General features: G+C 44.5%; 1 protein-coding gene across 5 annotated transcripts in view; it reads left to right on the forward strand.

The window, feature by feature from the left end:
* Positions 1–17,559, forward strand: part of LOC144668864 (coiled-coil domain-containing protein 159-like) — a 28,842-nt gene extending 11,283 nt beyond the window's left edge. For 3 of the 5 annotated variants that reach the window (XM_078531295.1, XM_078531296.1, XM_078531299.1), the window contains exons 3-12: positions 583–616; positions 733–851; positions 2,844–2,925; positions 6,127–6,331; positions 7,421–7,488; positions 8,642–8,718; positions 10,141–10,214; positions 10,736–10,821; positions 12,045–12,112; positions 17,415–17,559. In XM_078531295.1, coding sequence (XP_078387421.1) covers positions 583–616; positions 733–851; positions 2,844–2,925; positions 6,127–6,331; positions 7,421–7,488; positions 8,642–8,718; positions 10,141–10,214; positions 10,736–10,821; positions 12,045–12,112; positions 17,415–17,429 — 828 coding nt within the window. In that variant the 3' untranslated portion in view covers positions 17,430–17,559. The remainder of the gene's footprint in view (positions 1–582; positions 617–732; positions 852–2,843; positions 2,926–6,126; positions 6,332–7,420; positions 7,489–8,641; positions 8,719–10,140; positions 10,215–10,735; positions 10,822–12,044; positions 12,113–17,414) is intronic. The other 2 variants (XM_078531297.1, XM_078531300.1) reach the window with 1 other exon arrangement.
* Positions 17,560–17,888: the final 329 nt, after the last annotated feature.

Below are 17,888 nucleotides of genomic sequence, written 5' to 3' on the forward strand. Positions count from 1 at the left end.
TAGACTTCAAGATGATCGATTTGACATTTCCGAATCATTTGAGGAGAATTCCCAAAAGTAAATGTTTCAAATATTGGAGAGGTGAGGCCATTCAATGGTGGAGGGCCTCACCCACTTTACATTCATATATACTGTCCAGCAGGAGCCACTGGATAGCAAACAAGAACAGGGACCTTTGATGTTTCTCTCTCTTGGTTACTCAGGACTGTTGCAGTCAGCTGTAGCACCATCTGCTGCAGTGCCTGTGCACTGGAGTGTATTCTGGGATCCTCCTGGGCTGGCTTAGTCAGTCCAACACTGAGAGGAGGCAAGAGAATTCAGGAAAAAAAACTAAAAAGATCTGAACCATAGTTCCAGAGCCCATTAAGTCATTTAAACTGGAAAAGTTACTTTGGAAGCAAGAGTTTCAAAGGATATGGATGTAAAGTGATAGAGTAACTGTTGCTGACAAAGTGGTGTAGCAAACTGGTGGGGCAAATAGTTTATTCCTGTGTGGAGTACAGAATGAGTAAAGTTGGAGCCAGTCTCAAACTCTCCCAGAAGTTAGTATTGAATCACTGATATTATTTTCTTCCATTGCAGCAGACATTGAAGTTTGGCGGCTGTCACCAGAAAGGTGGGGATGTGTGTTCATATTTCAAATCAAATCTGCAGTCCATCAGCACGAGTGTTTACTGTCATTAAAAAGACAACTTGACCAGCAGGTCTGATGAAATTCCTCTTGTTTTTCAGACCCTACATTTAATAAAGTGCGAAGTTTCCCTGACACCCACTCGGGATCTCCACCTGACAGCAAGCACCTGATGGATGAGCTTGAGGTCATCAAGTTCCACATTGAAGTCCAAACCAGAGTATGGCTCAGGCAAAAAACATTTCTTTTTCTGACTTCACAAGTTACTCCTTTCTCATGTACTCTTACCCTCCATGTAACTCAGCCTCATTACCCTCCATTTAACTCAGCCTCGTCACCCTCCATTAACTCAACCTCATCACCCTCCATTAACTCAGCCTCGTTACCCTCCACGTAACTCAGCCCTGTTATGTTCAATCTAACTCAGCCTCATTACCCTCCACGTAACTCAGCCCCGTCACCCTCCACATAACTCAGCCCCGTCACCCTCCACATAACTCAGCCTCGTCACCCTCCATTAACTCAACCTCATCACCCTCCATTAACTCAGCCTCATTACCCTCCACGTAACTCAGCCCTGTTATGTTCAATCTAACTCAGCCTCATTACCCTCCACATAACCCGGCCGTGTTACCCTCCATGTAACTCAGCCTCATTACCCTCCACTTAACTCAGCCTCGTCACCCTCCATTAACTCAGCTTCATCACCCTCCATTAACTCAGCCTCGTTACCTCCATTAACTCAGCCTCGTCACCCTCCACATAACTCAGACCCATCACCCTCCATTAACTCAGCTTCATCACCCTCCACATAACTCAGCCTCGTCACCCTCCATTAACTCAGCTTCATCACCCTCCACATAACTCAGCCTGTCATCCTCCACTTAACTCAGCCCCCGTTACCCTCCACGTAACTCAGCCCCGTCATCCTCCACTTAACTCAGCCCCGTCACCCTCCACTTAACTCAGCCTCGTCACCCTCCACGTAACTCAGCCCCGTCATCCTCCACTTAACTCAGCCCTGTCACCCTCCACGTAACTCAGCCTCGTCACCCTCCATTAACTCAGCCTCGTCGCCCTCCACGTAACTCAGCCTCATTACCCTCCATTAACTCAGCCTCGTCACCCTCCACGTAACTCACCCTCGTTACCCTCCATTAACTCAGCTTTGTCACCCTCCATGTAACTCACCCCCGTCACCCTCCATTAACTCAGCCTCATCACCCTCCACGTAACTCAGCCCCGTTACCCTCCATGTATCACACCCCCAGCCTCATTACCCTCCACGTAACTCAGCCCCGTTACCCTCCATGTATCACACCCCCAGCCTCGTTACCCTCCAAGTCATGTACTGTCACTTATCAAACATTCTATGCCTGATGTGCTGTTATTTTCCATGTAGAACCTTCCTGTTATCAGTTATATTCCCTATAACACACACCCTAGCATTATCTCATCTTCTGTTTAACACACTCATTACTATCTATTGTGCATATTACCTTCTTAGGAATGAGCCTAGACTCAGGGCTAACATTCCTATCTCTGAGCTGGAAGGTTGTAGGTTCGAGTTTCACTCCAGACAGCCCTGGAAAGTTAAGGTGAGAGTGTCCAGTCCACATATAATGCTTTAACATCCAACAGAGAACTGACGACTGGTGGGAATGCAGTGAAACCGCCCAGAGTAGCCTGGCCTCTGAATGCTGGGTTAGTCCTAAGTGGAGTGACTCTCTCCTTATTGCATCGAGCAGAGTCAGGCTAGCCACGTGTCTAATCAAATGAGGGACTTTATTATGAAATGACCCAGAGCGCAATTTACCGGATGTAAATATGTGGAAGAAATGGTTTGTCTTGTGTGCGTTGCTAAGCACAGCAAAGAAAGTAAAAGAACGCACTTGCTGCAACCCATCATCTACTATGCAACACTGTTATTCTGCATCATGCACCCACCTCCAGCTATCTGTTACTGTAACTCCCCCATCACTTTCTGTTCTGTGTTTACATCTCTCCCCCGCACTATCTGTTGTCTTGTCCAATGTATCCCACGCAGCCGTTATTCCTTATATAACAGACTCTGACATATTCCTAATTAATCTTATGCCGTATGTCTGTGTGCCCTATGTATTTGTAACAGAAGTTGCCATGTGGTTTAACAGTGCACAGTGCTAGCGGGTTGCGTTGTTGCTTTTGTTCTCACAGTTTACTTTATTCCTAGACTATTGAATCCTTGAATCAAACAGTGAGCCTCCTAGCAAAGGAGCGAAGCCATCATCAGCAGCAGATCCGACTACTGGAGGGTACGTGGGACAGGGAAATGTACGTAGGCCAGACATGTGGATTGGGGTTGGTAGAGAGTGACCAGAATGGGCAGGGGGCTGGGTTCAGGAAGTGGTCAGGAGGTAGCACCATGTTCGATACATTTCCCAGTAATCTCTTGGCCAAATCTGGCACTGCCCAAACATCTTTGAACATCTGTTATCTGAGGTTATATGGGGGTGTAAGTCACTAGATGAGTAATCCAGAGACCCAGGGTAATGCTTTGGGTACCTGAGTTTGAATCCCGCCATGGCAGATGGTGGAGTTTGAATTCAATCAATAAATATCTGAAATTAAAAGTCTAATGTTGACCGTGAAACCATTGTCAATTGTCGTAGAAACCCATCTGGTTCACTAATGTCTGCCTTCCTTACCTGGTCTGGCCTGCATGTGACTCCAGATCCACAGTAATGTGGCTGACTCTTAAATGCCTTAGCAAGCCACTAGAAAGTCAATAACGAATGTAACTGGACAGACCACCTGGCATCGACCTAGGCACCGGAAACAACAACGGCAATCGCAGCCCTGTCGACCCTGCAAATTCCTCATTACTGACATCTGGGGGCTAGTGCCAAAATTGGGAGAGCTGTCTCACAGACTAGTCAAGCAACAGCCTGACATAGTCATCCTCACGGAATTATATCTTATAGATAATGTCCCAGACACCACCATCACCATCCCTAGGTATGTCCTGTCCCACCGGCAGGACAGACCCAGCAGAGGTGGCGGCACAGTGGTATACAGTCGGGAGGGAGTTGCCCTGGGAGTCCTCAACATCGACTCCGGAACCCATGAAGTCTCATGGCATCAGGTCAAACATGGGCAAGGAAACCTCCTGCTGATTACCACAAAGCACCCCATCCTCAACTGCACCACCCCCCCTGCCCTCAGCTGATGAATCAGTACTCCTCCATGTTGAACATCACTTGGAGGAAGCACTGAGGGTGGCAGGGGCACATATGTACTCTGAGTGGGGGGACTTCAATGTGCATCACCAAGAGTGGCTCGGTAGCACCTCTACTGACCAAGATGGCCAAGTCCTAAAGGACATGGCTGCTAGACTGGGTCTGCGGCAGGTGGTGAGGGAACCAACAAGGGAGAATCTAACCATCGCCCCATGACATTCAATGGCATTACCATCGCTGAATCCCTCACTATCAACGTCCTGGGGATTAGCATTGACCAGAAACTAAACTGGACTAGCCATATAAATACTGTGGCTACAAGAGCAGGTCAGAGGCTAGGAACCCTGTGGTGAGTAACTCACCTCCTAACTCCCCAAAGCTTGTCCGCCATCTACAAGGCACAAGTCAGGAGTGTGATGGAATACTCCCCACTTGCCTGGATGAGTGTAGCTCCAACAACACTCAAGAAACTTGACACCATCCAGGACAAAGCAGCTCACTTGATCGGCACCACATCCACAAACATTCACTCCCTCCACCCCTGACACATAGTGTCTGCAGTGGGTGCCATCTACAAAATGCACTGCAGGAACTCACCAAGGCTTCTTAGACAGCACCTTCAAAATCCATGACCACCACGGTCTAGAAGGACAAGGGCAGCAGATGGATGGGAACACTAACACCTGGAATTTTCCCTCCAAGCCACTCACTATTCTGTCTTGGGAATATATCGCTGTTCCTTCACTGTCGCTGGGTCAAAATCCTGGAACTCCCTTCCTAACGGCACTGTAGGTGTACCTACACTACATGGACTGCAGCGGTTCAAGAAGGCAGCTCAACACCACCTTCTCAAGGGCATCTAGGGATGGGCAATAAATGCTGGCTGAGCCAGTGACACCCACATCCTATGAATAAAAGAATGGTTCCAGTGGCTCAGAGGTATCAATAATTGTGGTATAAGCCGTACAGACCAAGATCTAGCACATGAGAGGAGCCTCCAGGTGGCCTCAATATTTATGGTCTAACAAATATTTACCAAAATCTGGAAGGATAAGTTCAGGTTATGAGGATGCACAGTGGGAGAATAGGGGTGTGGCAGGGGGATGGAAGATAGTGGCAGCAGTGGTGTGGACCTTTCATAGCCAAAAGCCTGCCCACACTCACTATCCCAGCACGCACTTCAAGGAAGGCAACTTGAATGTGGATAGTGGCGAAATACTAACCCAGTTCCAATGGAGAGGTAAAGATGAAAGAAGTTGCATTTATTAATAGCACCTTTCACATCATCAAAGCGCTTTACAGCCAATGAAGTATTTCTGAAGTGTAGTCCCTGTTGCTCTGTAGGAAACACAGCAGCAAATTTGGCCACAGCAAGTCCCACAAACATAAATAAGATCATTGGCCAGATAATCTGATTTTGTGATGTTGGTTAGTGATGTTGATATTTGTCAGGACACCAGAGAGAACTCCCCAGCTTATCTGAAATAGTGCCTTGGGATCTTTTATGTTCACCAAGAAGATAGATGGGACCTTGGTTTAATGTCTCACCTGAAAGACAGAGCCTCAGAATGTGCAGCACTCCCTCAGCACAACATGAGCCGTATTTATTCATTCTATTTTGTTAACCTTGCTACACCCTGTCAAAAAGATGTTAACTCATGCTGGGTTGGTCACCACCCTCCAGTACTTCAAACAAGGGGGCTATTTGTCATGTATGTGCCCCGATAGTGTCCGTTGGTAAGATATTCAATCATAAGGGGAAATCAGCTGCTGCAATCCTGTTCACACGTGTGCACTTTCCAATTGTGTCCCATCTCACATTGGCTAAGAACAACTAACTCAGCCAGGAACGAGCGTGGACTGGTACAAATTGTTTGTTTCTTTTCTGGTCTGAATCTTCGATTTTCTTCTTATAACATCTTCAGATCTGAGGCCAGTCCACTAATCTGCTCCCACATCCAAGACCCAATACTGTTGACAGAGACTCAAAGTCATCCAACAGACCCAGAGGAGAAACCTCATTTCTGACCCTCACCTGGGTTTCTCTTTAATGCCTCCCCATGGCTGAGATTGGGAACTCAACGTGAACTAGAGGGAGTGACTGTAACCATGTCCCCATTGGAATGATGCAGCTGAATTTGTGCACTGACTCACTACGCCACCTATATGAGATGGCAGGCCCACACTTCCCCACCCGAAACCTGACAGATAGTAAGACAGTGGACAGATGGTATGGCCACTTTCATCGCATTGGTAAACTATTTATGTCTTACACAGCGGAAGTGAGGAGACTGAGCATGAGCAGTAATATTGAAGAGGACAGGATTAATTTAATGATAGACAGAAAGATTGAAGACTGGAAGAAGGAACTGTCCTCAAACCTAACCAAAGCACAAGAGGCAGTCCAGCAAACAGAAAACCAAGTGCAGACCACAGACACCAGCAGCCATGCCGAAGAACTTGCTGCAGAAATACATGAGAGGTAGGCAATGCAAAGAGAGAGAAAATGAAGACTTTTATTACAAAAAATATATGTAAAACTTAACAGAGCTCAGTGAGATCAAACCCCAGGTCTGCGCTTACTGAGCCAATCTCCATTAGGGCACAGGTGACTAGAAATTAGTCAGGGAAGGGATAATGGCCAAGATTTCCATTCTTTATTGATGTCAGAGACCCCTCCCCCTCCGTCCCCAATTTTTATGGATGCTGGGGAGATACAATTTGTCCGTCAATGGTCCCACAGTCAAGAAACCTCTTGTTACTCATTGTCGCATAGCTTTTGGTGCTTGTGGAGCCATATCCCAGCTCAACAACTCGTTGGCCGTTGATTCCCACAGCAATCGCTGGATGGAGTCACAATCCCAGCTTAGTAACTCCCAGGTTTGATGATATAAAAGCCTAGATTAATGGTGATCTGGTAGCTACAAACTTAAGTGTTGGACTCCCACTGAGGAGCAGCAGGTTTGATTCCATCTCTGCAGGAATTTGCTTTGCTGGTTGGTGAGTTTCAGGTTAGAGAAAATAACTGCACCTTCTACGCAGGATAATTTGTATGGAATTAGATTCCTGGAGGAGCGAGAGAAATGGGGGTCAACTGGCTTAATATCTGATGAGAAGTGAAGAGTGAAGTTAGAAAGATACTAATGGAGCTGTTTAATATTTTTTCCAGGGATGGTGAGGGAAAGAACTCAGTGTTCCTTACAGTAGGGGATTAACACGTGATGTAGATGGGAAAATGCATGACAGAATAATGAGCTATGGATTCTGGAAGGTGTGGACTTGATGGGCTGAATGGCCTTCTCTTGCTCTGGATTTTATGTTCTTCAACTTCAGTGAACTTCAAGGCCTGCTGATTGGTGACACAGATTCAGGGATAGGACGGGGAAAGTTTTACAACAATTAACAATGGATCTGGTCTCAATTGAAATAAATTCGTCAGAGACCAGAGTGACATCTGGATGATGGGATACCATATTGGGACAGCTTCTCTTCCATTTGCTGTAGATGAAATGAAATGTTCCCTGATATGTCAAAATCCAGAGATTAACTGAATTATTTTTGTTTCTTACAGTAAAAAGTTTTTATGGGAAGAATGTGAATCATTGCGGAAAGAAATAGAGCAAATTAATCGAAAGCTAAGTCAGTATCCTTTACCCAACTTGCATTGTGATGTGTATTGGTTGATAAACTTGACAAATGATAGGCTGGGGCTGAGGTACCAGATAGGCAGATTAGTGCCACATTGGAGTTTGGTACCAACAGGACGATGCCACATTGGTGTTTATCAGCAGGTTAATACCGCATTGGAAACACCTTACAAGGCAATTACCCGATGCAGGATTGAAAAAGCTTTGAAAGCAAGGCTGAAGCAGTTATTATTTCACCCCCAAAAGATATTGGGGGGTGATCTTGGACTGGGCACATTTTGAGCAATTAGCTACTGGCCACTTGACACTGCTGCCTGACCAATTTCACCCCATTATCTGTTCACATCACACAGCAGAGTGTGATATTTTGTGTAATTATATATAAATTTAAAGCAGCTGGAGAGGCTGTTTAAAGGACACTCCCATCTTCAGCTGAAAAACAGCAATGCAGCTCCCTCAAAGTCTTTCTGACTGGGAAAGTGGCCAGTGTGGAATTAAGCCTTAAAGATGTGGAGGGTCCCAGGCCGATCAGATCATAGCCAGGGTGAAGCTAAAACATTTCTGTTGGTTGCAGCATCTCTAGGCTGGAGAGGAAAAAAGGGGGACACAAATTCTGCTCCCACTCACTGACGAAAGGCACCACCGCTCCCTCCCAAATCAGACAGCACATGTGGAGGTTGAATGAAGACAGGTTTTGTTTGGTTGTAATGCACTCCTTAGTCCTGCCCACTGCTTGGAAATCTGCCCTCTGGGAACTTTATCTCATTAATCAGTGTATTCAGCAGAGAGGAGAGGGGAAACTTACATAAGCAGGACATTGAGAGTCTGTCTCTTCACCCCAGGGCCTGAGTTCAAATGCAGCCTGAAGTGGTTTCATGAAATCTACCGTGTCTGATAACCTGCATGAAATGAGGTTGGGAAGTCCTGTGACTGCTAGTCTCTGCGCCATTCCGTGGCAACTCAGGGTATCCTGTCAGGGACAAAGGAGGCACCAGAAGCCAGGACAAAAAGAAAGCAGATCACCTCAGACCACTCCCAATTATCCTCCCACCAACCCAGGGAGAATTATGGGTGACTCACGTAAACCTAGAGAGACTGGGAATAAAATGAAAATACATTCAACATGTGTCCCTTTTTGATTGCAGCTATTCAAGAGGATGATTTGTTAAGCAGTTTGACAGATTGCAAGATACTCAGACAAAACCAAAAGAAATATAATCAGGTACAGCAGCAAGATAATTATTCACTGTGCTCTTCATTCTGTTGTTCTTTTTTTAAAGTTACTTGCAATCTGGTTGCCCTCGTAATTATTGCACCAACTTTCTGGCTGGCTGGAAATCAAGTACTTACAACTCACATCTGCTTACAAAAGATCAACAAAATAGTTTCTTTTGCCTTGTTGTTGATTTTAATGTTGACTTTTCTCCAAGTCCTTCTTGCTAGTCCCTGGTCAAACACCGGTACTACACTGTAGCCATATCCTAGGGCTTTCCCACCAGGCTTCAAGGGAGCTTCCATATGGACATCTGTAAACCTGAATTCTAGCCCCACCAGTCCTTGCTATAGTGAATTAAACTACCTATTTACCACCACGAATTTCTCTTTATCCATGCTTCTTAGCTCAATTGGAGACCTTGGTCCATCCATTAACTCTCCATTACCACTGGGAATGCTAAGCCAGGGAAAGCCCCTATGTGTTTCTGTGCAATGGGAATTTGCCATTAGTGTTGCAGACACAGGGCAGCTGGTGCTAGGAAGCTCCTGTGCACAGTGCAGTTTATCTCTTGTAGAGTTAAAACAATTAACTAAATTAACAATAACAGGGGAGAAATCAAGCACAGCCCCTAAGTCAGGTCAGCTGTAAAATCAAGGAAAAACTTTAAAGGAACCTTGCAAATATTAAACCAAGATGTGATTAAAGGGGTCAACAAAACACCCCAGTCCCCGCGGTGCCCACCGGGCACAGTGCAGTTTATGATGAACTAATTGAGGCAAGAATTTAAACTGCAGGGGCTAACTGATAGGAATCAAACACTCTACAGCTGAGCTGCCAATCTCTTTGAATGGAAGTCTAAGGCACGTCTCCTAGAGGAACGAGAATCTCTGAATGGGAGTCCTGCTCAAAACACCAGGGTCCCTAAAGGGTGTTTAGACCATTGCATGTACACACTATTTCTCTGTTAGTAGAATAAGATTTCCTTTGGACTAATGACTCTTATTGATCAGTGTGTCAGCCATCCTGCAAATAATCCTAAATTGCCTTTCAATGCGGCAGAATGGAAATAATACTTAAGAGAGATCGGTCTAAAATATTCTCCGCTTCTTCCTCCTCACCTCAGGCTGTAATTTCAGAAACAGCAGAAGAACCTCCATTACTGCCTTGATCTTATCCTCACCCCTGATGTCCACACAGGGGTCACAGAACAGTGACCAGGAGTGTGAATTTTGCCTGATACTGTTCTTGGGTCATGGACACAAACTTGACTATGGTACCACCACTGTTACCAGCTAACTCAGCACAGAGCAGGGGTGGAATGGACTATTTGATAGTGCCAATGCATTGCAATGACAGCTTATGCTGTTGGTCTTGTGGCTGGCATCAGTGCGTCAAAGTAACATCTTGTGTTCTTTGCCCCCCACGCAGATTCTAGAGAGACTAATACAAAGATGCAGACAAGTGCAGTCTCTGGATCCTGAACAGGAGCTGAAAGACATTAAGTAGGTGGCACAGAAACTGGCTGGAAGCAGAAATTGCGGGAGTGAATGTGAATGCAATGACGTGAGAATGGACTGCTCAATGATAAATGCACTGCCTGGGGTAATATTGATCCATACAGAGCAGCAAGGGCCCAGTCAGGACCTCCAACAGTCCTAGTGCAGTAATTGGTCGCAGTGTCCAGATCAGCTAGGCTTTGGATTCCTGCTCATGTTTGTTATCCAGTGATCTTTACTGGAACAGGAGGAGAGGATTAGGCTTGGCTGTGATGTTATGCCAAGGCTAAATATTCTGCTGCCACTCACTGGCTAGGGTCACACAGAATGACCTTTTAGTGAGGAACCAGCAAGAGTTAGCAACCTTGGGGTTAGGGATGGTGCTGAGTGGGAAACAAGAACAACCAACAAGAAAATGAACACAAAGGGTGGAGTGAGTATGAACCCGAGGGTGGAGTGAGTGAGTTTGAGTGTGACCCCAATCAGGTCTGTAATTGTTTATGTTCCCCACTTGTCTTTCCACACAGATTAGCAATGATTGATATGCAGGAGCAGATTCAGAACCTTTGTTATTCCAGCAAACAAAACAATACCATTGCCAGAATTAAGAGAGGTCAGTCTAAACAGCACAGATTCCATGACTTGTTCTTTAACAGCGTCCAATTTGAGATTTTTGTTGTATGATGTGCCTGCATGCCAATGCAATGTAAAGATGCTTGGCAGAGCAAGGGTTAACGTGGGACTGGAGAATAGCACCACCCACGGTATGATGTATAGAGTCACATGGTAATGGGCTGAGAGAACAGTCTAGAAAGAACACACTGGAACCAGCCTGCATGGAGGTAATAGCACCATGCATGACAGTAACCTGGGATTTGTAAATAGTTAAAGATTAACATAAAGGGTTCATGTTTAAATATACAAGTCTCAAGATCTTATCATTGAGACATCTAAAGAACCCATATTACAACAAGCTTCATCTCATTAGAAGGGGAAACAGAAGCTAACACAAAATCTAAACCTATCCACAATATATTTTGTGTTCCCAAGTCATTTAAATTTTAAGCTGTGGCTGTGAGCTCCATAATCCTCACTCTAATTCCCATTCTTGGATCCCCCCTAGGCATGAGCTATCCCTGGCCAATGTTACAATACAGTTCTTAAAACTGCTACCAAGAGCTGTAAGAGCAAACAACCATCTTTCTCTCCTCTCAGTGGCCCAATATTTGATTCCTTTTTTTATTATTTGGGTGGGAGGATAAAGATTCACTCCAAACCAACAATATTTCCAGGTTTGACAATGGCTAGGAACTGGCATCTCATGACACCCTGTGTTATCTTTGATCACTGCTTATGGCCAGAACACTTGACACTAACCTGTTGCTGGTTATCAGTGAGCGAACCAGCAAAAAAATGGAAATCACTGTCTTGCCCTCTCACTCAGTACTCCATGGGAGCTATAACCATCTGCCCATTTACATTCCAGTCTACAGAACAATTGCCAAATTTTCACTGATGGTTCAGTCGGTGAGGGCACTACCCGATGTGTTGGCACTAAGCTGGTACCAGGATGGTTGCAGCCTTGGTGTCGGGTGCTCACCTAGCTAATTTGGACTGAGCCATCAGGGGAGCCTAACATTTATGTTTATGTAACAATTGAAATAACCTTCCTGCCAGGGATGCAAGAACAGTAACATTTTGCATCACGGAGTCCTATAAAGTTAATGGTGCTTAATGGCAGTCATCAGTAACACGAGTCAATCTGACCAGAGTGTCTAACCAACACAATGAGTACATCGGGGTCATTACTAATGGAACTTTTCTTCTCTTTAATAGGTAGAAGTATTGAATGCACAAGGAAAGAGATGATGGTGAAACACTTGTCCAATGCCTCAGATTCTGATGTGAGTTAGACGTTCACATGCCCACCCATTGCCTTGCTCACCCTGCTCCTCTGTCTTCCCATCTGTCCTAAAGGTGTGAACTCACGATATGGGCCTTGGAGTGTATGTCCACAGATCACTGAAGGCAGCAGGACAGATAGCTAAGGTGGTCAAGAGGGCAAACTGAGTCCTTTGTTTTATTAGTTGAAGCTAGAACTGTATAAAACACTCATTAGGCCATAGCTAGAGTACTAAGTCCAGTTCTGTTCACCTCATTACAGGAGGGATGTGATCACACTAGAGAGGGCACAGAAGAGAGTTCACAGAATCAGATAATTATTACAGTACAGGAGGAGGCCATTTAGCCCATTGTGTCTATGCTGGCTCTCTGAATGAGCAATTCAGCTAGTGCTTCCATTTCTTCCCCTAAACCTGCACATTCTAATTATGAGGATATTGCCAGGCTTGGAGAATCTTAGCTAAGAGGAAAGATTGGATAGGCTGGGGACAGAGGAGAAATTTAATTGAGGTGATTATGATGGGCCTGGATAAAGTGGATAGGAAAGACCTATCTCCATTAGCAGAGGGTCATAGATTTAAATTGGTAGAAGGATTAGAGGGGACTTGAGGAGTAATTATTTTCTTTTAGAGGGTGTTGGGAGTCTGGAACTCACTGTGTGAAAAGGTGATAAAGGCAGAAACCCTCATTGTATTTAAAAAAAACCAATTGGATACGTAATTGAAATGCTGTAACCTATATAATCCTACAGACCAAGAGCTGGAAGATAGGATTAGTCGAGCTAGTGTTTTTTTTGGCTGGCACAGTATAAATGAGCCAAATGGCTTTTTTCTGTGCTGTAAATGTTTCTATGGTCCACAGGTGTTGACAACTTCCCCTCCACAAGTAGCTGATGTTCACCCTTTGTAGGAGAGGGAACTCATGGTTGCTCTTTGACAGATCCTCACTAGACCACTTTGTTATCTCATGTTCTATTTTGCAATTTAATGAGTTAGGGACCCTTGAAGCTAACCCCCTGCGCCCCCTCCCCCCCGCCCCCCTCCCCACTATAACCTAAAATACTGATGTTAATTTTAGCCACCCAGCTAATTCCTTACAGACAAGGGATGGCTTTTATAACCCCATAACTACACCAGCCTCTGCATTCACCACTGAGTCATTAGGGAAGATAACCCAAATTTAGGTGAAGATTCCTTCATCCAAATCATTTTCCAACAGGTTGGCCTCAGACGGTCAATATTCTAAAATGCCATTTGTGGCCATGTAAGAGCCAACAGCTCTGTAAGCTGTCCTTCAAATTTCAACAGTAAATCACAGGATGAGAATATTTTGTTTCCTTATGCCCACGCGCAGATGTACAAAGAACTAAGCAACAGAAATCTGCTGTTTAGGTTTTGCTGGTTTAAAGTGGATCCAGTCCAATAATATGAGGGTGGAAATGATTTGCCTTCCTCATCTTTTCTGCGATTGGAGTGGGGCTGGAGGAGGTTGTGCTTGTTGTTTGAACGGAAAAGAGGGAGCTTCACACGGCACCTAACTGGGCTAGTGTAATTGGGGGATTTATGATGCACGGCACCCATGTTATATTCAACCTAGGTTGGCTATCAAAACTAAGAACATAAGAAATAGGAACAGGAGTAGACCACTCGGCCCCTCGAGCCTGCTCCGCCATTCAATAAGATCATGGCTGATCTTCTTGTGCTTTGATTTCCACATTCCCATCTCACCCCGATAACCTTTGATTCCTTTGCCTAACAAGAATCTATCTACCTCTGCCTTAAAAATATTCAATGAACCCGCCTCCACCACCTTCTCAGGCAGAGAGTTCCAAAGTCGCACAACCCTCAGAGAAAGAATTTCTCCTCATTTCTGTCCTAAAAGGGCGACCCCTAATTTTAAAACAGTGCCCCCTAGTTCTGGATTCACCCACAACAGGAAACATCCTTTCGATGTCCACCTTGTCAAGGCCGTTCAGGATCTTGTATACTTCAGTCAAATCACCCCTCACTCTTCTAAACTCCAGTGGAAACAAGCCCAGTCTGTCCAATCTTTCCTCATAAAATAACCCACTCATTCCAGGTATCAATCTAGTAAACCTCCTCTGAACCGCCTCCAATGCATTTACATCCGTCCTTAAATAAGGAGACTAAAACTGCACACAGTATTCGAGGTGCGGTCTCATCAATGCCCTGTATAACTGAAGCATAACATCCTTACTTTTATGTTCAATCCCTCTCGTAATAAAGGATAGCATCCATTAGCCTTCTTAACTACTTGCTGTACCTGCATACTAACTTTTTGTGACTCATATACAAGAACACCTAGATCCCTCTGCACCTCAGAATTATGCAACCGTTCTCCATTTAAGTAATACTCTACTGTTTTGCTCTTCCTATCAAAGTGAACAATGTCACATTTTCCCACATTAAACTCCATTTGCCAGATCTTTACCTATTCACTCAACCTATCTATATCCACCTGCAACCTCATGTCCTCTTCACAACATACTTTCCAATCTTTGTGTCATCTGTAAATTTAGCTACCATGTCTTCACTCCCCTCATCTAAATCATTGATGTAAATCGTAAAAAGTTGAGCCCCCAGTAAACCCCTGTGGGAGTCCATTCATCACATCCTGCCATTTATACATACTCTCTGCTTTCTGCCAGCCAGCCAGCCAATCTTCTATCCATGTTAATATGTTGCCCACTACACCATGCATTTTTATTTTCCGTAATAATCTTTGAAGTGGCACCTTATCAATTGCGTTCTGGAAATTTAAGTACAGTTCATCTACAGGCTCCCCTTTACCCACTGCACATGTTACTCCTTCAAAAAACTCCAATAAATTGGTTAAACATGATTTTCCTTTCACAAAACCATGCTGACTCTTCCCTATTGCCTTGAGCTCTTCTAAGTGCCCAGCTAAAGCCTCCTCGATGATCAATTCTAATAACTTCCCCACGACAGACGTCAAGCTAACTGGCCTATAGTTTCCTGCCTCCCTCCCTTTTTGAATACAGGGGTTATATTTGCTACTTTCCAATCTGATGGAACTTTTCCAGAACTAGCGAATTTTGGAAAATTAACACCAGCACATCAACTACCTCATTAGCCACCTCTTAAGACCCTAGGATGTAGTCCATCAGGACCCGGAGACTTGCCAGCCCGCAGCTCCATCAGTTTGCTCAGTACCGTTTCCCTCGTGATTAAATTTCACCAAGTTCCTTTCTCCCGTTCACCTCCTGATTTGCAGCTATTGCTGGAATGTTTTTTGTATCCTCTATAGTGAACACAGAAGCAAAATATTTGTTCATTTCTTCCACCATTTCCTTATTATCTATCAACTCCCCACTGTCACTAATTTCTTTCTCCTGATTAACCTTTTAGTCATTCTCTGCCATATTCTGTCCAATCATCTGTCCTGCCACTTTGTGGAGTTGTATGCTTTTTCCTTAAGTTTGATCCTTTCCTTAACATCTTTAGTTAACCACGGATGGTGGGTCCTCCCCTTAGAATTTTTCTTTATAGTAGGAATGTACTTATTCTGAATACTCTGAAATATCCCCTTAAATATCTGCCACTGCTTCTCTATTGATCTAACCTCTAGGCTAGTTCCCTAGTTCACTTCAGCTAGCTCAGCTTTCATCCCCACATAGTTGCCCTTATTTAAGTTTAAGATACTAGTCTTCTCCCTTTCAAACTGAATGTAAAATTCCATCATATAGTAGTTGCTGCTACCTAGGGGTGCCTTTACTCTAAGGCCATTAATTAATCTTGTCACGTTACACAATACCAAGTCTAATATAACCCGCTTTCTGGTTGGTTTCAGAACATGCTGCTCTAAGAAACTATCTGGAAAGCATTCTAAGAACTCCTCATCCAGGCTACTACTGCCAATCTGAATTTTCCAATTTATGTGTAGATTAAAATCACCCATGATTATTGCCATCTCTTTATCACAAGCACACAATATTTTCTCTTGAATACTTTGTCCTACACCGTGGCTACTGTTAGGGGGCCTGTAAACCACTCCTACTAATTACTTTTCCCCCTACCATTCCTCATCTCCAGCCAAACCAATTCCACATCCTGATCTCCTGAACCAAGGTCATCTCTAACTATTGCATCAATGCCCTCTTTGATTAACAGTGCTACCCCTTCACCTAGCTTCCTATTCTTCTTGAATGTCATGTCTTGGTGCAACACTGGTGCAAAAGAGTCTCCATTCCCCAGTATGCTGCTTCAGAAGTTAAACCTTGGTCCTGATCCAAGCCCTACCAATCTCTCTATCCTAGTCTTCTGACAGGCTGCCACCTGAACACTCCTTCCATGGCTGTAAGCATATTTTTTTAACCAGTGGATAGGCAGATTAATCCTATATGAGGTGGAGGGGGCGTTGTTATCATGGGCTCCAATATGATGAAGAGGAGACCACCCAAAATCATGGAATGCGAGTATCTGCTACATGCCAATCCAGCATTCAGCATTGAAGCTGCAGTCTCCACTTGCCTGGTCTGTTTTGAATGAGAACCCTTCACCTTCTGGCTCAGGGGTGGGGATGGTACCACTGAGTGAAAGGCTCATTGCTATGTTAGAAACCAACAATAACTCGTATTTATATAATCATCTTTCAAGACCTCAGGACAATGATTCGGTGTTCGACAAGCGCTGTGAGACAGTTCCTCATTAGAAATATAAAGCGCCAGTTTTACCTGGTCCCTGCATCCAGTGCAGGATAGTGCAGATCCGCTATCTTCTGGAGTTTAACAGCTAGATTTCCATTTGCCTGAAAGGCAAAGGCAACTGAGTGAAAAGCAAACGGGTACTTGGGGCTGGCCTAATACCATTCGCCCCTCATTAGCACTGCAATCCAAAATAAATAATTCTAGGCTAAAAATGCACATCTCACATTCAGCGAGATAATTGCAACTGATCTCACTCATTGTCACAGAGAGCAATGATGCAAATAGTGTTTATGGTCAATTCCCCACTCCAACATCTCTCTCTTCCTCTCCTGAACTAAGACAAGGGCAACACAAGGCAACCTGGTTCCTTGGGAGTTAATCTGATGTTTGAGTGTTCCAGGGAAAAAAGACAGCAAAACACTTAAATACCCTTGGCATAGTCAAAGTCAGATATTTGTTTTTATACTGTAACATACCATCCCTGCCCCATTCACAAGCTCATACCAATCTAGAAAGAGATAATGGAGGAGAATATAGCCCTCCCCCCTCTCTCACCCTGGAAAATTCTGATTTCTATCCCACTCTTGACCAACTGCATCCCTTTCCTTTCCCTTTAGACCGACACATGGTAGAACAGTCTAAGCTTTTGACAGCTACTGCCCTGAATACCATCATCCAATGACCCAGCTGCTGGAACAGCATCACAGACAGGTGCAAAAGGCCAGGAGCCTCAAGCTTAATAAAATGAATTACACAAACTCCAGAGCAGTCTCTTATTTATTGAGATGTCAAAGTTTTCTAGCTTCTCAGGAGGGTCCTCACACACCAGGTTACTTGTATCAAAAGGTTTGCTTTGGAGCAGTAAGAGAGAGGAAGCAGCTTTGAAATCAAGTTTTTTTCTCACTGCTTGGCAGTCATCAGGCAACTTGTCCAAGTGATGATCCTTTATGATGTGAGTTTAACAACCATTGGCAGCTATTGAACCATGGAGAGGATCATAGCCAAGCACAAACATGCACATATGACAGCAGGAGACATGAAGTAGCAGTTAAGAATAGCAACCTTTGCTTTATTTCCTTACTTCCACCAGC

Source organism: Cetorhinus maximus, chromosome 28, assembly GCF_964194155.1.
Source record: "Cetorhinus maximus chromosome 28, sCetMax3.hap1.1, whole genome shotgun sequence".
Taxonomy (NCBI): domain Eukaryota; kingdom Metazoa; phylum Chordata; class Chondrichthyes; order Lamniformes; family Cetorhinidae; genus Cetorhinus; species Cetorhinus maximus.